The 24,854-nt window shown below is 47.5% G+C and overlaps 1 protein-coding gene and 1 long non-coding RNA gene across 2 annotated transcripts in view; one reads left to right on the top strand and one right to left on the bottom strand.

Annotated features, from left to right (window-relative positions):
- The first annotated feature begins 1,540 nt into the window (after positions 1–1,540).
- LOC137309837 (uncharacterized) lies at positions 1,541–18,751 on the top strand. The gene is made up of 4 exons (XR_010960006.1): positions 1,541–1,623; positions 1,991–2,087; positions 10,612–10,747; positions 17,881–18,751. It is a non-coding gene; the product is annotated as an uncharacterized lncRNA (long non-coding RNA).
- A 2,048-nt stretch (positions 18,752–20,799) lies between these two features.
- nipblb (NIPBL cohesin loading factor b) overlaps positions 20,800–24,854 on the bottom strand; it is a 690,432-nt gene continuing 686,377 nt past the window's right edge. The window contains exons 49-50 of the mRNA XM_067977852.1: positions 22,975–23,160; positions 20,800–21,843 (exon numbers count right to left, since the gene is read on the bottom strand). Of these exons, the coding sequence (XP_067833953.1) occupies positions 21,478–21,843; positions 22,975–23,160 (552 nt within the window). The 3' untranslated portion in view covers positions 20,800–21,477. The remainder of the gene's footprint in view (positions 21,844–22,974; positions 23,161–24,854) is intronic.

Here is a 24,854-nt window from a genome sequence, read left to right as displayed (position 1 = left end):
TCGCGGTGCCAGTGACGTTGCCGGTCTGCGCGGTGCCAGTGACGTTGCCGGTCTGCGCGGTGCCGGTGACGTGCCGGTCTGCGCGGTGCCGGTGACGTTGCCGGTCTGCGCGGTGCCGGTGACGTTGCCGGTCCCTGCGCGGTGCCAGTGACGTTGCCGGTCTGCGCGGTGCCAGTGACGTTGCCGGTCTGCGCGGTGCCAGTGACGTTTGACGGAGGTCTGCGCGGTGCCAGTGACGTTGCCGGTCTGCGCGGTGCCGGTCTGCGCGGTGCCAGTGACGTTGCCGGTCTGCGCGGTGCCAGTGACGTTGCCGGTCTGCGCGGTGCCAGTGACTTGCCGGTCTGCGCGGTGCCGGTCTGCGCGGTGCCAGTGACGTTGCCGGTCTGCGCGGTGCCAGTGACGTGCCGGTCTGCGCGGTGCCAGTGACGTTGCCGGTCTGCGCGGTGCCGGTCTGTGCGGTGCCAGTGACGTTGCCGGTCTGCGCGGTGCCAGTGACGTTGCCGGTCTGCGCGGTGCCAGTGACGTTGCCGGTCTGCGCGGTGCCAGTGACGTTGCCGGTCTGCGCGGTGCCAGTGACGTTGCCGGTCTGCGCGGTGCCAGTGACGTTGCCGGTCTGCGCGGTGCCAGTGACGTTGCCGGTCCTGCGCGGTGCCAGTGACGTTGCCGGTCTGCGCGGTGCCGGTCTGCGCGGTGCCAGTGACGTTGCCGGTCTGCGCGGTGCCAGTGACGTTGCCGGTCTGCGCGGTGCCAGTGACGTTGCCGGTCTGCGCGGTGCCAGTGACGTTGCCGGTCTGCGCGGTGGCCAGTGACGTTGCCGGTCTGCGCGGTGCCAGTGACGTTGCCGGTCTGCGCGGTGCCAGTGACGTTGCCGGTCTGCGCGGTGCCAGTGACGTTGCCGGTCTGCGCGGTGCCAGTGACGTTGCCGGTCTGCGCGGTGCCAGTGACGTTGCCGGTCTGCGCGGTGCCAGTGACGTTGCCGGTCTGCGCGGTGCCAGTGACGTTGCCGGTCTGCGCGGTGCCAGTGACGTTGCCGGTCTGCGCGGTGCCAGTGACGTTGCCGGTCTGCGCGGTGCCAGTGACGTTGCCCTCTTCTCCCCTCAGCCTGGGCACCTCGCTGCCTGAACCTCCTCGGCTTCCAGCAATTTATGGGAGACAATGAGATGACCTCTGACCTTGTGGACGAAGGGAAGGAGCTGATTAAAGAGGTGAAGAGTTTATCGTCCAATTGAATCGATCACAACTTCTCACTGTGGGGGGGGCGGGTTTTTGTGGGGGGGGGCGGGGGTTTTGTTGGGGGGGGGGGGGGGCGGGGTTTTTGTGGGGGGGGGCGGGGTTTTTGTGGGGGGGGCGGGGTTTTTGTGGGGGGGCGGGGTTTTTGTGGGGGGGGCGGGGTTTTTGTGGGGGGGGCGGGGTTTTGTGGGGGGGGCGGGGGTCTGTGGGGGGGCGGGGTCTGTGGGGGGGCGGGGGTCTGTGGGGGTCGGGGTCTGTGGGGGGCGGGGTCTGTGGGGGGGGCGGGGGTCTGTTGGGGGGGGGGGGCGGGGTCTGTGGATGTAACTGTTTCATGTTCTCCTTTCAGAGAAGAGGAAGCGGCAGCGCCTGGAGGACGGGGAGAGTCGGCGGAGGGTAAGAGACGGCCAGACCCCCCCCCCCCCCCCCCCCGCTCTGCGCATGTCCCCCCCCTTCCCGGACGCCCACCCCGCTCTGCTCGCCCCCCCCCCTTCCCGGACGCCCCCCCACTCTGCTCGCCCCCCCCCCCCCCGCTCTGCTCGCCCCCCCCCCTTCCGGACGCCCCCCCCGCTCTGCTCGCCCCCCCCCTTCCCGGACCCCCGCCCACACTGCTCGCCACCCCCCTCCCCCCCTTCCCGGACCCCGCCCACGCTGCTCGCCCCCCCCCTTCCCGGACCCCCGCCCGAGCTGCTCGCCACCCCCGCCCCCTTCCTGGACCCCCGCCCGTGCGCGCCTCTATAAAAATGTTTGAGTTATTTTGCAGGAGTGGCAGGAACGTTATGGAAACCAGCGAGAGGAATATACAAGGAACAGGAGCACCCACTCCGAAATACCTGACTCACCACCGGCCTCGAACCGTGGTGAGTGCCCCTCTGCCTCTCTTAGTCTTTCTTTACAGTTCGCTGATGACTGCACAGTGTCCAGTTCCAGTTCGCAACCCCTCAGATAATGAAGCAGTCCGAGCCCGCATGCAGCAAGACCTGGACAACATCCAGGCTTGGGCTCATAAGTGGCAAGTAACATTCGCGCCAGACAAGTGCCAGGCAATGACCATCTCCAACAAGAGAGAGTCTAACCACCTCCCCTTGACATTCAACGGCATTACCATCACGAATCCCCCACCATCAACATCCTGGGGGATCACCATTGACCAGAAACTTAACTGGACAGCCATATAAATACTGTGGCAACAAGAGCAGGTCAGAGGCTGGGTATTCTGTGGTGAGTGACTCACCTCCTGACTCCCCAAAGCCTTTCCACCATCTACAAGGCACAAGTCAGGAGTGTGATGGAATATTCTCCACTTGCCTGGATGAGTGCAGCTCCAACAACACTCAAGAAGCTCGACACCATCCAGGACAAAGCAGCCCACTTGATTGGCACCCCATCCACCACCCTAAACATTCACTCCCTTCACCACCGGTGCACTGTGGCTGCAGTGTGTACCATCCACAGGATGCACTGCAGCAACTCGCCAAGGCTTCTTCAACAGCACTCCCAAACCTGCGACCTCTCCCACCTAGAAGGGACAAGAGCAGCAGGCACATGGGAACAACACCACCTGCACGTTCCCCTCCAAGTCACACACCATCCCGACTTGGAAATATATCGCCGTTCCTTCATCGTCGCTGGGTCAAAATCCTGGAACTCCCTTCCTAACAGCACTGTGGGAGAACCTTCACCACACGGACTGCAGCGGTTCAAGAAGGCGGCTCACCACCACCTTCTCAAGGGCAATTAGGGATGGGCAATAAATGCCGGCCTCACCAGCGACGCCCACATCCATGAATGAATAAATAAACAGTTTTCATAGAATAGTGCCTGTGCTGGCCCTTTGAAAGCTGTTCAATGTGGTCCTGCTTCCCAGCTTTTTCCCATAACCTTGCAAATTAGTCCTCTTCAAGTACATGTCCAGTTGCCTTTTGAAAGTTCCTATGGAACCTGCTTCCACCACCCTTTCAGGTAGTGCGTTCTAGATCAGAACAACCCTCTGTGAAAAAAATTCTCCTCATTTCCCTCTAGTTCTTTTATTATTATTTGAATCTGTGCCCCTCTAGTTACTGACCCACTTGCCAGAGGAAACGGTTTCTCCCTACTTGCTCTATCAAAATCCTATATTATTTTGAATATCTCTTGGGTCTCCCCATAACCTTCTCTGCTCTAAGGAGAACAATCCTAACTTCTGCAATCTCTCCATATAACTGAAGTCCCTCATCCCTGGTATCATCCTGGTAATCTCCTCTGCACCCTCTCCAAGGCCTTGACATCCTTCCTAAAGTGTGGTGTCCAGAATTGTGGACAGTACTTCAGCTAAGGTCGAACCAGTGATTTGTAAGGTTTAGCATGACTTGCTTGTTTTTGTATTCAGTCCCCCTGTTTACAAAGCCAAGTATCCCATATGCTTTCTTACCACCTTATCATTTGCCCAGCTACCTTCAAAGATTTATGAATAGGCACCCCCAGGTCCCTCTGCTCTTGCACCCACTCATTTAGATTATCCTGCCTCTCCATGTTGTTCCTCCAAAGTGCATCACTTCACATTTATCCGCATTAAACTGTATCTGCCCCGTGTCTGCCCATTCTCCAGTCTGTCTGTGTCTTCCTGAAGTCTGTTACTATCCTCCTCACTATTTGTATCATCCGCAGACTTAGAAATTGTACTCCCTATACCCGAGTCCAGGTCATTTATATATAACAAGAAAAGCAATGGTCCTAATCCTGACCCCCTGGGGGACCCACTGCAAACTCCTCTCCAGTCAGAAACACATCCCTTCACCACTACTCTCTGCCTCCTACCCCTTAGCCAATTACGTACCCACTACTGCACTACCCTCATCAACCCTCTCTGTTATCTCATCAAGAATTCAATCGGGTTAGTCAGATATGTGACATTTGCAACCCTCCAGTCCTCTGGCACGACTCCCATATCTAAGGAGGATTGGAAGATTGTGGCCAGAGCCTCTGCAATTTCCACCCTTACTTCCCTCAGTTACCGAGGATACATTCTACAAGTATGTAAAAAGGAAGAGAGTAGTAAAAGTAAACGTTGGTCCCTTAGAGGCTGAGACAGAAGAGATTATAATGGGGAATAAGGAAGTGGCAGAGACGGTAAACAAATATTTTGTATCTGTCTTCACAGTAGAGCACAAAAAAAGCATAGTGGGGAACCAAGGGGCTAATGAGAGTGAGGAACTTAAAGTAATTAATATCAGTAGAGAAAAAGTACTGGACAAACTATGGGACTAAAAACTGATAAATCCCCTGGACCCGATGGCCGACATCCGAGGGTTCCAAAGAGGTGGCTGCAGAGATAGTGGATGCATTGGTTATGATCTTCCAAAATTCCCTAGATTCAAGAACTGTCCCAGTGGATTAGAAGTTGCAAATGGTTACTTTAAAGTGATTGGTAGAAGGATTAGAGGGGAGCTGAGGAGAATTCTTTTCACCCAGAGGGTGGTGGGGGTCTGGAACTCACTGCCTGAAAGGGTGGGAGAGGCAGAAACCCTCAACTCATTTAAAAAGTACTTGGATGTTTACCTGAAGAGCCGAAACCTACAGGGATACGGACCAAGTGCGGGAAAGTGGGATTAGGCTGGATAGCTCTTTTTTGGCCGGCACAGACACGATGGGCTGAGTGGCCTCCCTCTGTGCCGTAACTTTCTATGATTCTATGTGACCCCGCTATTCAAGAAAGGAGGGAGAGAGAAAACACGGAACTACAGGCCAGTTAGCCTGACATTAGTCGTCAGGAAAATGCTGGAATCCATTATTAAGGAAGTGGTAACAGGGCACTTAGAAAATCATAATATGATTAGGCAGAGTCAACATGGTTTTATGAAAGGGAAATCGTGTTTGACAAATTCATTCAAGTTTTTTGAGGATGTAACTAGCAGGGTAGATAAAGGGGAACCAGTGGATGTAGTATATTTGGATTTTCAAAAGGCATTTGATAAGGTGCCACATTAACGGTAGTTACACAAAAGCATAAGAAATAGGAGCAGGAGTAGGCCATTCGGCCCCTCGAGCCTGCTCCGCCATTCAATATGATCATGGCTGATCTTCTATCTCAACCCCATTTTCCTGCACCATCCCCATATCCCTTGATGCCTTTAATATCTAGAAATCTATCTATCTCTGTTTTGAATGTACTCAATGACTGAGCCTCCACAGCCCTCTGGGATAGAGAATTCCAAAGATTCACCAACCTCAGAGTGAAGAAATTTCTCCTCATCTCAGTCCTAAATGGCTTAGAAACATAAAAAATAGGAGCAGGAGTAGGCCATTCGGCCCTTCGAGCCTGCTCCGCCATTCAGTATGATCATGGCTGATCCTCTATCTCAATACCATATTCCCGCTCTCTCCCCATACCCCTTGATGCCTTTTGTGTCTAGAAATCTATCGAGCTCCTTCTTAAATATATTCAGTGACTTGGCCTCCACAGCCTTCTGTGGTAGAGAATTCCACAGGTTCACCACCCTCTGAGTGAAGAAATTTCTCCTCATCTCAGTCCTAAATGTCCTATCCCGTATCCTGAGACTGTGACCTCTCGTTCTGGACCCCCCAGCCAGGGGAAACATCCTCCCTGCATCTACCCTGTCGAGCCCTGTAAAAATTTTATATGTTTCAATGAGATCCCCTCTCATTCTTCTAAACTCGAGTGAATACAGGCCGAGTCGACCCAATCTCTCCTCATACGACAGTCCTGCCATCCCAGGAATCAGTCTGGTGAACCTTCGCTGCACTCCCTCTATGGCAAGTATATCCTTTCTTAGGTAAGGAGACCAAAACTGCACACAATACTCCAGGTGTGGTCTCACCAAGGCCCTGTATAACTGCAGTAAGACATCCCTGCTCCTGTACTCAAATCCTCTTGTAATAAAGGCCAACATACCATTTGCCTTCCTAACTGCTTGCTGCACCTGCATGTTTGCTTTCAGTGACTGGTGTACAAGGACACCCAGGTCCCTTTGTACATCAACATTTCCCAATCTCTCACCACTTAAAAAATACTCTGCATTTCTGTTTTTCCTACCAAAGTGGATAACTTCACATTTTCCCACATTATATTCCATCTGCCATGTTCTTGCCCACTCACTTAGCCTGTCTATATCCCCTTGAAGCCTCTTTGCATCCTCCTCACAACTCACAATCCCACCTAGTTCTGTGTCATCAGCAAACTTGGAAATATTACATTTGGTTCCCTCATCCAAATCATTGATATATATTGTGAATAGCTGGGGCCCAAGCACTGATCCCTGCGGTACCCCACTAGTCACTGCCTGTCACCCCGAAAAAGACCCGTTTATTCCTACTCTCTGTTTCCTGTCTGTTAACCAATTCTCAATCCATGCCAGTATATTCCCCCCAATCCCATGTGCTCTAACTTTGTTCACCAACCTCCTGTGGGACCTTATCGAAAGCCTTCTGAAAATCCAAATACACCACATCCACTGGTTCCCCCTTATCTATTCTACTAGTTACATCCTCAAAGAACTCCAATAGGTTTGTCAAACATGATTTCCCTTTCATAAATCCATGTTAACTCTGCCAAATCCTATTATTATTTTCTAAGTGTCCTGTTATCACATCCTTTATAATAGATTCTAGCATTTTCCCTACTACTGATGTCAGGCTAACAGGTCTGTAGTTCCCTGTTTTCTCTCTCCCTCCTTTTTTAAACAGTGGGATTACATTTGCCACCCTCCAATCTGCAGGAACTGTTCCAGAGTCTATAGAATTCTGGAAGATGACAACCAATGCATTCTCTATCTCTATAGCCACCTCTTTCAAAACCCTGGGATTTAGATCATCAGGTCCTTGGGATTTATTGACTTTCAGTCCCATTAATTTCTCTAGTACTATTTTTTTTACTAATACTAATATCTTTCAGTTCCTCATTCTCGCCAGACCCTTGGTTCTCTGGTATTTCTGGGAGATTTTTTGTTGTCTTCCGTGAACCATAGAACCATAGAAAAGATACGGCACAGAAGGGGGCCATTCGGCCCATCGTGTCCGCGCCGGCTCGAAGAACAACCAGGTGCCCATTCTAATCCCACCTTCCAGCACCCGGTCCGTAGCCCTGCAGCTTACAGCACTTTAGGTGCAGGTCCAGGTACTTTTTAAAAGAGTTGAGGGTCCCTGTTCTACCATCAATTCGGGCAGCGAATTCCATACACCCACCACCCTCTGGGTAAAAAACCTTTTCCTCATGTCCCCTCTAATCCTTCCACCAATCAGCTTAAATCTATATCCTCTGGTTCTTGAACTCTCCGCTAGGGGAAACAGGTACTTCCTGTCTACTCTATCTGGGCCCCTCATAATTTTGTACACCTCAATCAAGTCTCCCCTCAGCCTCCTCTGCTCCAAGGAAAACAACCCCAGCCTATCCAATCTCTCCTCGTTGCTGCAATTTTCAAGCCCTGGCAACATTCTTGTAAATCTTCTCTGCACTCTCTCCACAGCAATTACATCCTTCCTGTAATGTGGTGACCAGAACTGCGCACAATACTCCAGCTGTGAAGACAGACACAAAGTATTTGTTTAATTTCTCTGCCATTTCCTTATTCCCCATTATAAATTCTCCCGTCTCTGCCTTCACCAGTCTTTTCCTTTTTACGTACCTGGAGAAGCTTTTACAGTCCATTTTTATGTTTCTCGCTAGTTTACTCTCATATTCTATTTTCCCTTTATCAATTTCTTGGTCCTCTTTTGCTGAATTCTAAAATGCTCCCAATCCTCAGGCTTACTGCTTTTTCTGGTGACTTTATTTGCCTCTTTCTTTGATTTAAAACTACCTTTAATTTCTCTTGTTAGCCATGGTTGGACCACTTTTCCTGTTGGGTTTTTGTGCCTCAAAGGAATATATTTGTAAATTATGTATTAATTCTTTAAATGCTAGCCAGTGCCTGTTACATAAGATCAGGGCTCATGGGACTGGGGTAACATATTATGATTGATAGAGGATTGATTAACGAACAGAAAACAGAGAGTAGGAATAAATGGGTCATTCTCAGGTTGTCAGGCTGTAACTAGTGGGGTACCACAAGGATCAGTGCTTGGGCCTCAGCTATTTACAATCTATATTAATGACTTAGATGAAGGGACCGAGTGTAATGTATCCAAGTTTGCTGACGATACAAAGCTAGGTGGGAAAGTAAGCTGTGAGGAGGGCAGAGAGTCTGCAAAGGGATATAGACAGGTTAAGTGAGTGGGTGAGAAGGTGGCAGATGGAGTATAATGTGGGGAAATGTGAGGTTATTCACTTTAGTAGGAAGAATAGAAAAACAGAATATTTTTTAAATGGTGAGAAACTATTAAATGTTGGTGTTCAGAGAGATTTGTGTGTCCTCGTACAAGAAACACAAAAAGTTATTATGCAGGTTCAGCGAGCAGATTCCATAGGAACTTTTATAGTTACATTAGGAGAAAGAGGGTGGTCAGGAGCAGTGTTAACCCCTTAAAAACTGAAAGTGGGGATATTGTCATTGACAATGGGGAAATGGCGGACATGTTGAACAATTACTTTGCGTCAGTATTTACAGTAGAAAAAGAGGATAGCATGCCGGAAATCCCAAGAAAACTAATATTGAATCGGGGACAAGGACTTGATAAAATTAACATAAGTAAAGCAACAGTAATGAAGAAAATAATAGCACTAAAGAGTGACAAATCCCCAGGACCAGATGGTTTCCATCCCAGGGTTTTAAAGGAAGTAGGTGAGCACATTGCAGATGTCCTACAGTGTCGCTACTGTTAAGGGGGCCTCTATACTACTCCCACCAGTGATTTCTTACCTCCACCCAAATTGATTTGACACCTTGACCTTTTTTCCTATCCTTCCGAAATGTTAAATAACCCTGAATATTTAGCTCCCAATCTTGGTCACCTTGCAACCACGTCTCTGTAATGGCCACGAGATCAGACCCATTTGTTTCTATTTGTGCCGTCAATTCATCTATCTTATTACGAATGCTGCGCGCATTCAGATAAAGAACCTTTAATTTTGCCTTTTTATCATTCTTTCCTACCCCGGCCCCATTTGCTAGTGCACTCTTATGTTTGTACGCTCTGTCCCTTCCTGACACACACTGTTTATCATTACCCCCATCACTTTCCTGTACTACTTACTTGTCTTTTCTCTATCAATCTAAACTACTCCCCACCTGAACCCTCCCCTCCTCTATTTAGTTTAAAGCCTTCTCTACCACCCTAGTTATTCAGTTTACCAGAACACTGGTCCCAGCATAGTTCAGGTGAAGCCCGTCCCAACGGAACAGCTCCCTCTTTCCCCAGTACTGGTACTAGTGCCCGATGAATCGAAACCCCTGTCTCCCACACCAATCTTTGAGACACGCATTCATCTCTCTGATCTGATTTACCCTGTACCAATCTGCTCGTGGCTCAGGTAATAATCCAGAGATTTGTGGTTCTGCTTTTTAATTCAGTCCCTAGCTACTCAAACTCCCAATGCAGAACCTCTTTCTTAGTCCTACCTATGTCGTCACCTATCTATATACCTACCTGTATCTCTATATATAATGTCTTTGTGTCTGTGTGTGTGTCTGTGTGTGTGTATGTATATATATATATAAAAATATTCTCGATAGTTGTTTTGTGAAAATGATGGTGATACTAACAGCACTCTCCGTTACTTCTGTGCAAATCAGACTGTAACTTTCGGCGATCGATATGTACAGTTAAACTCTGAAATCGGGAAGTTCTGTACCAGATGCCCTGCAAAACCTGCCGGAAAACAGCATCTCACCGTCTGCCTTCCCGTATATGGCGTGAAGCTCTTGTGTTGATGTAACAGACACAGACTAAACTCACCACAAAAAGTCATTTCCAGTGTAAGCACCATTTTAACGGTGTGATCGGTCATAATTACTGGCACTGAAAATTAAATATTACAAGTGGTGGAGTCTCATTCGTTCTGATCTCAATTGGACATTTAAAAACATTTTAATAAATTTTAATTTTTTTACTTTTTCTTTGTCTCCTAATCCAATCTTTCTTCTTCTCTATTTCTCTTTCTGGACCTGATTTGACATTGAATTCATGATTCTAACCTCACACATCCTGCGCTGTTCATTTAACAATCCTTCAACCTGATTAGTTAAGGAGATCCACAGTCACTTGTCCCCTTCCCTCAGCTCCCAGAGCCTGGAGAGACTCCACGATTTCTGGATTTCTAATTTACAGGAAGTTGCCGTGCAAAAACTCAGAAAATCTATGGGCAAGACTGACAAACAACTGGGGCCATTCATTGCAAAATCCAGCCCGATGTCTCTATCAATCTCCTTTTTTCTCACTGCCGACTGTGCTCGTATCAGGGAATCTGTCAGTGTCCATGATGTACTGATTGAGTATCCGTCTCCTTCCCAGCCTGCACTAAGTACACTCGCTCGAACAGTCGGATGGAGAGGGATTGTTTGGAACTGCTGCAGGATCCAGAGCCCATGGATTTCAACGCAGACTCTTTTACAGATGACATCCCAGATCAGAATTCGGAGCTGGGGAGGTACTGAACCCTGGAGCATTACTGGGGGAGAGGGTCCTGAACCCTGGAGCATTACTGGGGGAGAGGGTCCTGAACCCTGGAGCATTACTGGGGGCGAGGGTCCTGAACCCTGGAGCATTACTGGGGGCGAGGGTCCTGAACCCTGGAGCATTACTGGGGGCGAGGGTCCTGAACCCTGGAGCATTACTGGGGGAGAGGGTCCTGAACCCTGGAGCATTACTGGGGGAGAGGGTCCTGAACCCTGGAGCATTACTGGGGGAGAGGGTCCTGAACCCTGGAGCATTACTGGGGGCGAGGGTCCTGAACCCTGGAGCATTACTGGGGGTGAGGGTCCTGAACCCTGGAGCATTACTGGGGGAGAGGGTCCTGAACCCTGGAGCATTACTGGGGGAGAGGGTCCTGAACCCTGGAGCATTACTGGGGGCGAGGGTCCTGAACCCTGGAGCATTACTGGGGGAGAGGGTCCTGAACCCTGGAGCATTACTGGGGGAGAGGGTCCTGAACCCTGGAGCATTACTGGGGGCGAGGGTCCTGAACCCTGGAGCATTACTGGGGGAGAGGGTCCTGAACCCTGGAGCATTACTGGGGGCGAGGGTCCTGAACCCTGGAGCATTACTGGGGGCGAGGGTCCTGAACCCTGGAGCATTACTGGGGGAGAGGGTCCTGAACCCTGGAGCATTACTGGGGGCGAGGGTCCTGAACCCTGGAGCATTACTGGGGGAGAGGGTCCTGAACCCTGGAACAAGAGGCTTGAGAGATGGTGTAGGAGGGAGGGGTTTAAATTCCTGAGGCATTGGGACCGATTCTGGGAAAGGCGGGACCTGTACAAGCTGCACTCGAGCAGAACCGGGACCAATATCCTCGTGGGGGCATTTACTCGTTCTGTTGGGGGGGTTTAAACTAGTACGGCAGGGGGACAGGTACAGATAGGACAAATTCAGACCAGGAAACGGGAAGTAGAAAAGCAGTTAGTGACGTAGTTAGTGACTCAGAAAGGCAAAAGAAGCAAAGGTTAAATAGTGTTCAGCACAGGAATTTGATGGGGTTAAAGGGTATGTACTTCAATGCAAGGAGTATTACAAACAAAGCAGATGAGCTAAGGGCAGAGATAGACACATGGCAGCATGATATCATTGCATCAAACCTGGCTTAAAGAGGGGGATAATTGGCAGCTCAATATCCCTGGATATAGAGTTTTCAGGCAGGATAGAGTGGGTGATAAAAAAGGAGGAGGGGGGGGTAGCATTATTGGTTAAAGAATCAATTACAGTTGTGAGAAGGGGTGATCTGCTAAATGGATCATCAATCGAGGCCATACGGGTTGAGCTAAGAAATAAAAAAGGGGCAGTCACACTAGGAGTGTACTATAGACCCCTGAATAGCGAAAGGGAGATAGAAGAACAAATATGTAGGCAAATTTCTGAGGGCAATAATAAGAGGGCAATAATAGTGGGGGACTTCAACTACCCGAACATCAACTGGGATTCAAACAGTGTGAGGGGCACAGAGGGCGCAACATTCTTGATCAGTGTCCAGGAGAACTTTTTTAGCCAGTACGTGACAAGCCCAACAAGAGGGGATGCAATTCTAGATTTAGTCCTGGGAAATGAAGATGGGCAAGTGGATGAAGTGACAGTGGGTGACCATATTGGCGATAGTGATCGCAATTCAGTTAGTTTTAGCATTATTATGGAAAAGGACAGAGTTAAATCAGGAGTAAACGTTTTAAATTGGGGGAAGGCAAATTTTACAGAACTAAGAGGTGATTTGTCAGAAGTGGACTGGACACAACTACTTGAGGAGAAATCAGTGGCAAGCCAGTGGGAGGCACTAAAAAGTGAAATTCTACGGGTACAGTGCAGACACGTCCCTCAAAGATAAAGGGTGGCACTGCCAAATTTACAGCCCCCTGGTTGTCTGGAAGTATACGGGGCAAGATAAAGCAGAAAAAGCAAGCTTATGACTGTCACAGAAAACTAAATACTGCAGAAAGCCTAAAGGAGTATAGAAAGTACAGGGATGATGTAAAAAAGGAAATAAGGAAAGCAAAGAGAGGGCATGAAAAAATATTAGCTGGTAAGATTAAAGGAAACCCAAAGATGTTTTATCAGTACATTAAGGACAAGAGGATAGCTGAGGAAAAGATGGGACCTATCAGGGATGATAAGGGTAACTTGTGTGTCGAAGCAGAGGATGTGGGTGGGGTTTTAAATGAATATTTTGTCTCCGTATTCACAAAGGAAAGGGATGATCCGGACGTAGTAGTTCAAGAGGAGAGGTGTGAAATATTGGACAAGGTAAACATAACGAGAGAGGAAGTACGAGAGGGACTGGAATCCTTGAAAGTTGATAAGTCACCAGGACCGGATGGATTGTTTCCTGGGCTATTGAAGGAAGCCAGGGAGGAAATAGCGGATGCTCTGAGGATCATTTTCCAATCCTCACTAGATATCGGAGGACTGGAAGACTGCAAACGTAGTACCATTGTTTAAAAAGGGTACGAGGGAAAGGCCGAACAATTATAGCCCGGTCAGTCTTACCTTGGTGGTGGGCAAACTATTAGAATCAATACTGAGAGATAGGATAAACTGTCACTTGGAAAGGCATGGATTTGTTCAGGGAAGGTCATGCCTTACAAATCTAATTGAATTCTTTGAGGAAGTGACAAGGAGGATTGATGAGGGTAGTGCAGTGGATGTTGTCTGCATGGATTTTAGTCAGGCATTTGACAAGGTCCCACATGGCAGACTGGTCAGAAAGGTAAAAGCCCATGGGATACAGGGAAATGCGGCGAATTGGATCCAAAATTGGCTCAGTAACAGGAAACAAAGGGTAAAAGTCGATGGATGTCTTTGCGAATGGAAATCCGTTTCCAGTGGTGTGCCACAGAGCTCAGTGTTGGGTCCCTTGCTGTTTGTGGTATATATTAATGATTTGGACTTGAATGTAGGGGGCATGATTGGCAAATTTGCAGACGACACAAAAATTGGCCGTGCAGTTGATAGTGAAGAGGATAGCTGTAGACTCCAAGAAGATATCAATGGGTTGGTGGAGTGGGCAGAAAAGTGGCAAATGGAGTTCAACCCGGAGAAGTGTGAGGTAATGCACTTAGGGAGGGCAAACAGTAAAAGGGAATACGCAGTAAACAGGAATATATTGAGAGGGGTAGAGGAAGTGAGAGACCTTGGAGTGCAAGGGACAGTATAAGACATATAAAAAGGCAAAAATGGCACAGATCCTGGCGAATGGGAAAGATACAAAGATCAACAAAGGGTCACAAAACAGATAGTAAGAGCTACAAAAAGACTGTATGAAAAGAAACTTGCAAGGGATATCAAAACCAAAATGAAGAACTTTTATAGTTATATTAGGAAAAAGAGGGTGGTCAGGAGCAGTGTTGGCCCCTTAAAAACTGAAAGTGGGGATATTGTCATTGACAATGGGGAAATGGCGGACATGTTGAACAATTACTTTGCGTCAGTATTTACAGTAGAAAAAGAGGATAGCATGCTGGAAATCCCAAGAAAACTAATATTGAATCGGGGACAAGGACTCAATAAAATTAACATAAGTAAAGCAACAGTAATGAAGAAAATAATAGCACTAAAGAGTGACAAATCCCCAGGACCAGATGGTTTCCATCCCAGGGTTTTAAAGGAAGTAGGTGAGCACATTGCAGATGCCCTAACTATAATCTTTCAAAGTTCTCTAGATTCAGGAACTGTCCCTCTGGATTGGAAAATTGCACATGTCTCACTGCTTTTTAAGAAAGGAGAGAGAGGGAAACCGGGGAATTATAGACCAGTTAGCCTAATATCTGTTGTGGGGAAAATGCTGGAGTCTATAATTAAGGATAGGGTGACTGAACACCTCGAGAATTTTCAGTTAATCAGAGAGAACCAGCATGGATTTGTGAAAGGTCGGTCGTGCCTGACAAACCTGATTGAATTTTTTGAAGAGATGACTAAAGTAGTGGACAGGGGAATGTCAATGGATGTTATTTATATGGACTTCCAGAAGGCACTTGATAAGGTCCCACATAAGAGACTGTTAGCTAAGATAGAAGCCCATGGAATCGAGGGAAAAGTACGGACTTGGTTAGGAAGTTGGCTGAGTGAAAGGCGACAGAGAGTAGGGATAATGGGTAGGTTCTCACATTGGCAGGATGTGACTAGTGGAGTCCTGCAGGGATCTGTCTTGGGGCCTCAATTATTCACAATATTTATTAACGACTTAGATGAAGGCATAGAAAGTCTCATATCTAAGTTTGCTGATGACACAAAGATTGGTGGCATTGTAAGCAGTGTAGATGAAAACATAAAATTACAAAGCGATATTGATAGATTAGGTGAATGGGCAAAACTGTGGCAAATGGAATTCAATGTAGACAAATGTGAGGTCATCCACTTTGGATCAAAAAAGGATAGAACAGGGTACTTTCTAAATGGTAAAAAGTTAAAAACAGTGGATGTCCAAAGGGATTTAGGGGTTCAGGTACATAGATCATTGAAGTGTCATGAACAGGTGCAGAAAATAATCAATAAGACTAATGGAATGCTGGCCTTTATATCTGGAGGACTGGAGTACAAGGGGGCAGAAGTTATGCTGCAGCTATACAAAACCCTGGTTAGACCGCACCTGGAGTACTGTGAGCAGTTCTGGGCACTGCACCTTCGGAAGGACATATTGGCCTTGGAGGGAGTGCAGCATAGGTTTACTAGAATGATACCAGGACTTCAAGGGTTAAGTTACGAGGAGAGATTACACAAATTGGGGTTGTATTCTCTGGAGTTTCGAAGGTTAAGGGGTGATCTGATCGAAGTTTATAAGATATTAAGGGGAACAGATAAGGTGGATAGAGAGAAACTATTTCCGCTGGTTGGGGATTCTCGGAGTAGGGGGCACAGTCTAAAAATTAGAGCCAGACCTTTCAGGAGTGAGATTAGAAAACATTTCTACACACAAAGGGTGGTAGAAATTTGGAACTCTCTTCCGCAAACAGCAATTGATACTAGCTCGATTGATAACTTTTTGGCAACCAAAGGCATTAAGGGATATGGGCCAAAGGCAGGTATATGGAGTTAGATCACAGATCAGCCATGATCTTATCAAATGGCGGAGCAGGCACGAGGGGCTGAATGGCCTACTCCTGTTCCCATGTGCACAGGTCCCTGAAGGTGGCAGTACAGGTAGATAAGGTTGTGAAGAAGGCATAAGGAATGCTCTCCGTTATTAGCCGAGGTATAGAATACAAAAGCAGGGATGTAATGATGGAACTGTATAAGATGCTGGTAAGACCACAGCTGGAGTATTGTGCGCAGTTCTGGTCACCACATTACAGGAAGGACGTAATTGCTGTGGAGAGAGTGCAGAGAAGATTTACAAGAATGTTGCCAGGGCTTGAAAATTGCAGCAACGAGGAGCGATTGGATAGGCTGGGGTTGTTTTCCTTGGAGCAGAGGAGGCTGAGGGGAGACTTGATTGAGGTGTACAAAATTATGAGGGGCCCAGATAGAGTAGACAGGAAGTACCTGTTTCCCCTAGCGGAGAGTTCAAGACCTCGAGGACATAGATTTAAGCTGATTGGCGGAAGGATTAGAGGGACATGAGGAAAAGGTTTTTTACCCAGAGGGTGGTGGGTGTATGGAATTCGCTGCCTGAATTGGTGGTAGAGGCAGGGACCCTCAACTCTTTTTTAAAAAAAAAGGTACCTGGACCTGCACCTAAAGTGCTGTAAGCTGCAGGGCTACGGACCGGGTGCTGGAAGGTGGTATTAGAATGGGCACCTGGTTCTTCGAGACTGCGCAGACAGGATGGGCCGAATGGCCCCCGTCTGTGCCGTATCTTTTCTATGGTTCTAATACTGGGGGAGAGGGTACTGAACCCTGGGGCATTCCTGGGGGTGAGGGGAAACATGGAAACATAGAAAGTCGGAGCAGGAGTAGGCCATTCGGCCCTTCGAGCCTGCTCCGCCATTCAATATGATCATGGCTGATCCTCCATCTCAATACCATATTCCCGCTCTCTCCCCGTACCCCTTGATGCCTTGGTACTGAACTCTGGGGCATTATTGGGGGTGGTGGGCGGTGCTGTACTTGAGGTGACTAGAATTAGTGGAATAGCGGTGGGGTATTTATGTAGGTATTACTGGGGGTGGGGTGTTTGGAGTACAAGAGTAAGGAAGTTTTGCTACAATAGAACAGGGCTTTGGTGAGACCTCACCTGGAGCACTGTGTACAGTTTTGGTCTCCTTATATAAGGAAGCCATGACATGGAGATACTGGTGATGGACTGGGTGGACAAATGTAAGGAGTCTTACAACACCAGGTTATAGTCCAACAGCTTTATTTGGAATCACAAGCTTTCGGAGCTTTCCTCCTTTGTCACCTGACGAAGGAAGAAAGCTCCGAAAGCTTGTGATTCCAAATAAAGCTGTTGGACTATATAACCTGGTGTTGTAAGACTCCTTACATTTATCTAAGGAAGGATATACTTGCCTTAGAGGCGGTGCAACGAAGGTTCACTAGATTAATTCCTGGGATGAGAGGGTTGTCCCATGAGGAGAGATTGAGTAGAATGGGCCTATACTCTCTGGAGTTTAGAAGAATGAGAGGTGATCTCATTGAAACATATAAGATTCTGAGGGGGCTTGACAGGGTAGATGCTGAGAGGCTGTTTCCCCTGGCTGGAGAGTCTAGAACTAGAGGGCATAGTCTCAGGATAAGGGGTCGGACATTCAAGTCTGAGATGAGGAGGAATTTCTTCACTCAGGGTTGTGAATCTTTGGAATTCTCTACCCCAGAGGGCTGTGGATGCCGAGTCATTGAATATATTCAAGGCTGAGATCGATAGATTTTTGGACTCTAGGGGAATCAAGAGCTATGGGGATCGGGCAGGAAAGTGGAGTTGAGGTCAAAGATCAGCCATGATCTGATTGAATGGTGGAGCAGACTCGAGGGGCCGAATGGCCTCCTCCTGCTCCTATTTCTGATGTTCTTACTGGGGTTGGGGGGGTATTCGTAGCAGCCTGGTGTCAGGTCTGTCATGAACCTGCCCCCCCCCCCCCCAGTCACAGCCTGAGGCCGTAGTTCATAGTTTGTGCTGAGTTCTGAGCCTGTTCCCTGTCCCTGCAGGTACCAGCCAAGCGGGAGGTATCTCTCGATGTCTCGCAGCCGGATCTTCGATGATGTCTGACTGACCATTCGGGTCAGATCCAGGGATCTGCATCCAGCTCTCTGAGGATAACATACCATCCAGTCTCACTACACTTGAGATCAGCTGAGGGCTTTTCTGGGGAGGTGGGTTTCTCTGTGGGGAGCAGTGATCACCTGCTCGGGCCTGGACCAATCCCCCCCTTCTGCTCCTGACCTGCGTATATTTCAGCCCCTCTGTTTATCTGATCTGTTTTCCCAGGTACTTTCATCCTCTTTATCCCTCAACCATCACCAAAAAAAGACTAACTGCTCAACTGCCTCATTGCTGTTTGTGGGATCTTGCTATGTGCAAATTGGCTGCCATGTTTCCTACATGACAACAGTGATTACAGATCAAAAAGTACTTCATTGGCTGTAAAGCGTTTTGGGACATCCTGAGGTTGTGAAAGGTGCTCTAGAAATACAAGTTCCTTCCCACTTCCTGCTGTTGCCCCTTTATTGGTCTGTGTCCCCCCCCCCTTGCCCCGGTTATCCCGATTTTACCCCCTCTTGCCCCGGTTATCCCGATACCCCCCCCCCCCCCCCAGTTTTACTCCTTCAGCAGCCTGCTGCTTTTTTTCGATGGGTGCAGTGCTGCCAACCCATCAGGAGTCCCTCACTCTTCCCTCGACCCTCCCCCATTTTAGTTTTGCAATTGCACTTTTCTGCTCTTGGAATGAAGGATGTGTTGTTCGCCAGTAATGTCCGACGAAGGTGTGTAATAATCTCTGATTGCTGTATTCGTATATCTGGGTGTAAAGAATCACTGTAATTTATTGGGTGTATTTAATAAATGGAGTGAATGCCTAAACATTCAGCCCTCCGTGTTGTTCTTCAGTGTCTCCAACCCTCAAATCTCTTCACTCTTCTCTTTCCCCCACCCCCCCCCCCCCCCCCACCCTTCTCCAACCCACCACCCTTGCAGACTGGGATATGAAGGTCAGTTGGGAGAATGATACAAAATTGAGAGGTAGGAGAAAACCAGCTTGTCCATCAAGCCTGCCCACACCGTGATGGTTGGAGTATTATGATGAAACATCTCCCTCCCCTACCCCCGCCTCCAGCCTTGTAATCTTGAGTCGAAGAAACAAAAAAACTACAAAATGCTGCGGTACAGAGGGATCTGCATATCCTCGTACATGAAACACAAAAAGTCAACATACAGGTGCAGCAGGTAATCCGGCAGGCAAACAGAACATTGGCCTTTAGTTCTTGGGGGATGGAAGTCATGCTACAACTGTACAGGGTGCTGGTGAGACCACACCTGGAGTACTGTGCACTGTTCTGGTGCCCTTATTTAAGGAAGGACATACTTGCATTGGAGGCAGTTCAGAGAAGGTTCACTAGGTTGATTCTGGGTATGGAAGGGTTGTCTTATGAGGAAAGATTGAACAGGTTGGGTCTATACTCATTGGAGTTTAGAAGAATGAGAGGAGACCTTATTGAAACATACAAGATTCTGAGGGGACTTGATAGGGTAGATGCTGAGAGGATGTTACCCCTCATGGGGGAATCTAAAACTAGGGGACATAGTCTCAGAATAAGGGGTCACCTGTTTAAAATGGCCCAGACTCCAGCTCAACGCGAAGCACCCACCAGGGCTGCACACTGAATTGCTGTGCGTCTCTATCACTTATCCAAGCCCCACCCCATAAATACTGACCAGCAACAGCTTTTCTCCACTCTTTCTAAAGCTGGCTTTTATGTGTCGTTCACACCTCCAACTTTTGAGTTTAAAAAATGGATGGAATCAGCTACGTGAAGCCTGCAGTTTTTGCGAGCCGGAATTGCTTGTGATGATCCACAGGGTCAGGACTGGATGAAGACATTAATGCTTTACATTTTAAAACTGGGTTTAACCCAAGTTGTGGAAATTATCTTTGGGGAGCAGTTTTCAGGCTAAACCTGCCTCAGTTGTGATACTGTTACAGCTCACCTTGTTATTGAGATTGGTGAATGATGGAGAGGCCTAAATAGGCTACTTTTATAATTTGTACTTCGAGATTCAGGTATAAAACCCTTCATATTGTCCTCAACCATGCTCAAAAAAAATAAACTGCTTTCTGATTTATTCTAAATGTCTTCTGCTTATCTAATGAGGGGGGAGGGGGGAACAAGCCTTCATAATCAGCTTTTCTCAATTGTCGAGTTAGATTGTTTTTATTTAACCTCAGCGATCCCCACTGCCCGGGATAACACTGAAACCCAACTCTGCACTGAAGTTACTTCATTTTACAAGAGTTTCTGCAATCATGAATATTTGCCTTCCTGAACTGTCTCCACAAACAGAGGAGGGGGGGTCTCCCCTCTGTCACAGTGCTGCTGACTGCATTTCTCTCAAATTTTCCCACACCACCTGCTTCTCCTCAGCTTCACCTCAGTTCAGCAAGTGAGAATGACAGGCCAACAGCAATGTAAGTGGGCACAGGTCAACAGCACACTGGCTAGATTGGTCTAATCCCAGGGAGCACACTCCCTGAACAAACACATTACCCTGTTGGTCACAGCAATAGTTCTGTGACCAAGACAATTGTGAACTAGTATTGTACACACATGTTGGACTAGAATGATGTCCTTACATTTACAGGTTAGTACCTGCAGTGCTCATAAAAAGATGGGCAAAGGTTCCAATTTCCTTGGCTGGCTGCTGGTGTATTGATGAAATGTGCTTTCAATCAGATGGCACAGACTGGGCATTAAGGGGTGAGGGGACATCAATTCAAAAGGGGTGGTGGATTAACGAAGAAAGCAACATGACAGGTGGGTTTTTTTGCAGAATTTGTCAGCAGCACTGAGGAAATGCAAACCCTTCACACATCCACTGAACATGAAAAACACAACCAACTGGAAACAGACAGGTAACAAAGAGAGGTAAAAAATTTATTGCAGTATTTGTTCCGCCAGTTTGTTTTTGCTGGGGATCCCTTTTTTCTTGTTTTGCCAGAGTGACCCTAATACATTTAAAATCTACATTTACAAAACAAAAAAAAATCAAATAAAATCTCCTCCTGTATAGGTCACAGATACTGCATGCTTTCATTAGAATAAATTATATCCAGCACAGTCTGGCATTGTACATCCTGTAAAATAACTTCTCTGGAACTTCTGCTACACTAAAGAAAGCCATTGGTGCTAAGGTTAAACTCCAAGAACACTTTATTAAGGACATTAACAGACTAAATTCCAACATTCACTTAACTTTTATTTTTAAACAGAATTCTTTTTCCAAGATATAAACAATTTTTCGTTTTGTTAAACTATAATACAGTGGGAGTTTAAAATCAATCGAGAAGATTCGGCTGTACAACAGCGAAGGAAGCTCCCACAGGAAAATGGTATCTGACAATCGCTCCTTCCTCTCGTCGCTCGCTCTCTCGCTCGCTCGCTCACTCTCGCTTTCTCTCTCTCGGTGTCTGGGTCCCAGTACGTTATTCAGACTGTGAAACCATCCGTTTTGTAAGTGTTGCCAGAATGTGGTCTTTTAGCCCCAAGTTATTTCTCCTGACTGCTGTGAATTTGGCTGCAGTTTTAGTTGTGTTAGCAGGAGGAGCCTTCCTTTGCTGTGTACAGCGATCGTAAAGTCTGAACAACTTTGTTAGTCAGCTTATTTGCACTTGTCAGGGCTATTTTCTTGTAAATGATGTCCGACTCTTTGATACTGTCGACCCAAGGCACCAGCTTGCGGCCGTCTCTCCGTTTAGCCTCTGTCCAAGAGCCGCTGTATGAACCGGCCATCCAATGAACACTGAAACCATTGCTGGTCTTTTCCACAACTCTGGCAATCTGCGGTCTGTCTTTATACTTAGGGCAGCAAATGGCAATCACATCCATCACTTCCACTGCCTCATTCATCTGAGCTCCCAAGTCCCCCGGATCAGAAAGTCGTTTGGATCTTCTGGTCGCCTGGGAGAAAATTGGAAAGAGAAATGATTAGTTGATGGACATGCGGCACTGGGTGACAGCATTAGACCCAGAGAGGTACAGGCGGCACTGGGTGACAGCATTAGACCCAGAGAGGTACAGGCGGCACTGGGTGACAGCATTAGACCCAGAGAGGTACAGGCGGCACTGGGTGACAGCATTAGACCCAGAGAGGTACAGGCGGCACTGGGTGACAGCATTAGACCCAGAGAGGTACAGGCGGCACTGGGTGACAGCATTAGACCCAGAGAGGTACAGGCAGCACTGTCTCTGGTTGACGGTAGGGGTCTGGGAGATGGTCGCACTGTCTCAGTCCTGTGTTGTCTGGGCAATGGTTGAATGAGGAGGAAGGAGAAGGGAACCTGGAGAATATAATCCACCTGGGTTCTCACGCACCAGAATATAAACCCTTGTCCACTGTGCCTTCCTGTCCCAAAGCAGTGTCACTGCTGCTTTAATCAATGACAAGGGCACAAAATAAAGTATTGAGAGGCTTGGCATCAGGAGCAATCGTAGTTAGAGAATGAACACTGGGACTTGGAGGGATTAGTTCCTGTTGCCTAATGGTCTGAGCACTCTGATTAACAATCCTAATGTTACCACACTCGATCAATAACTTTCTCCCATTCTAATCGCAATGGCAAAAGCAACAGGAAATGTTCCGGAGATAACTCGAACCAGGTTTTGGGGAAAACACTCCGCTGATCAGGGTCAGTCAGGACATTCAATCAGGAAATGCTGGAGATACACAGCAGGTCTCGTCATCTGCAGAGAAAGGACAGGATGCCTCACCACACAAAAGGGGTACACCTGAACCCCTAAATTGTCCTTTCTCTTTGCAGATGCAGTGTACCGGGGGCATTTTCAGTTTTTATTTCAGATTTCTAATTTTTGAAGGGTCAGGTAGCCCTACAGTCACGGATAAGGTTGTTGTTATTTTTAAATATAGACTGGGACTAGGGTGTGCAATAAACCCAAAACGGCTGGCAGGGCAAATAACGAGGAGAAATGCAACTGCAGAAGGATTGAACTCTTCTTGGTAAGTGGATCAGGTCAGCAAACAATTGTAATCAGTGTGGAAGCAACAGAGTGCTACCAGCAGTAAACACCAACCCCAGTAACGCCTCCGCCTGCTCGTTCTTCCCCATCACTCTCCTCGTCATCTGTCTCCGCAATGTTTTTTGGGCTACTTCCTCCCAGCAGTGCGTTAATTGCCTTATTTCGGGCTGCGGTGCTGGCTGACACTTCCCCTTCCTCATCCTCTTCGTCTGGATCCAAGTGTTCCATCAGCGTTTTGAACTGAAAGAAAATTAACAGGAATATATCTCTCTCTATATAAATATATACGATATATCAATAACCTGGACTTGGGTATAGAGGGTATAATTTCAAAGTTTGCAGATGACACGAAACTCAGAAATGTAGTAAACAGTGAGGAGGATAGTAACAGACTTCAGGAGGACATCGACAGACTGGTGAAATGGGCAGACACATGGCAGATGAAATTTAATGCAGAGAAATGTGAAGTGATTTTATTGGGAAGAATGAGGAGAGGCAATATAAACTAAATGGTACAATTTTAAAGGGGGTGCAGGAACAGAGAGACCTGGGGGTGAACATACACGTCTTTGAAGGTGGCAGGACCAGTTGAGAAGGCTGTTAAAAGAGCATATGGGATTCTGGGCTTTATTAATAGAGGCAGAGAGTACAAAAGCAAGGAAGTTATGTTGAACCTTTATAAAACTGGTTAGGCCTCAGCTGGAATATTGTGTCCAATTCTGGGCACCACACTTTAGGAAGGATGTCAAGGCCTTAGAGAGGATGCAAAAAAGATTTACGAGGATGATACCAGGATTGAGAGGTTATACCTATCAGGAAAGATTGAACAGGCTGAGGCTCTTTTCCCTAGAAAGAAGACTGAGGGGTGACCTGATAGTGGTCTTTAAGATTATGAAAGGGTTTGATAGGCTAGACGTAGAGAATATGTTTCCACTTGCGGGGGAGACGAGAACTAGGGGCATAAATATGATAGTCACTAAATCCGATAGGGAATTCTTTACCCAGAGAGTGGTTAGAATGTGGAACTTGCTACCACAAGGAATAGTTGAGCCGACCAGCATAGATGCATTTAAGGGGAAGCTAGATGAACATGAGGGAGAAAGGAAAAGAAGGATATGCTGATAGAGTTGGATGAAGTAGGGAGGGAGGAGGCTCGTGTGGAGCATAAACACCGGGATAGACCAGTTGGGCCGAATGGCCTGTTCCTGTGCTGTACATTCTATGTAATCAGGAGCCAGGGCTTTCAGGACACACCCTCAGTTTCAATTCTTGGGTGAATGGATACACTGCATTGCCAGATTCCTTTTAAATTCTATTTTCCCCTCCAATCCAATAATAATTCCAGCTGCAGTCCTAGTGTTCCATCACCATCACAGGATAGGAGTTTGTCAATTCGACACAGAGTTGACTCAACTACTGTTAGTCATGGCAGAGCCTGCTTGTCAAACCTAATTCCTCACCCATTCTCCATTCCCATTAATATCCTTACTTCCCAAGTATGTACAAGGTAAACAGCTGCTGTGATGGGCAGAGATTTCATATCAGCAGCAGGAGAAAGCTCAACAATGCCCATGGTTTTCAAACTTCAATTAATGAGGAGTGGGGGAGGAATATTCCACACCCTGCGCAGGGACCCAGAGGCGTGGCCAGGAGATCAGCAGTATGCCAGATCAGAAGAGGCTGCTCGATGACCAGCACTTGCATCAAACTGAAATCAGGGCCACCAATAGTGCAGCTTTCCACAACTGATATCAGATCTTGGTGCCCAGACTCCCGAGGCCAGTACAAAGAGGTTTTAGTGCAGAAGTCGGCCATTGATTTATTACTTTCCAGACTGTTCACGAGAAGATATTCTCCCAATAAACTGCAACCCAAGGCTGAAATAACAGCCGTGTGAACACAGATGGATCTGGATTTCAGGTGTAAGTCAACCA

Source organism: Heptranchias perlo, unplaced genomic scaffold (genome assembly GCF_035084215.1).
Source record: "Heptranchias perlo isolate sHepPer1 unplaced genomic scaffold, sHepPer1.hap1 HAP1_SCAFFOLD_182, whole genome shotgun sequence".
In the NCBI taxonomy this organism is placed as follows: Eukaryota; Metazoa; Chordata; class Chondrichthyes; order Hexanchiformes; family Hexanchidae; genus Heptranchias; species Heptranchias perlo.
The sequence above is the reverse complement of the archived record's forward strand: the minus strand, read 5'-3'. Positions and strand labels throughout refer to the sequence as shown.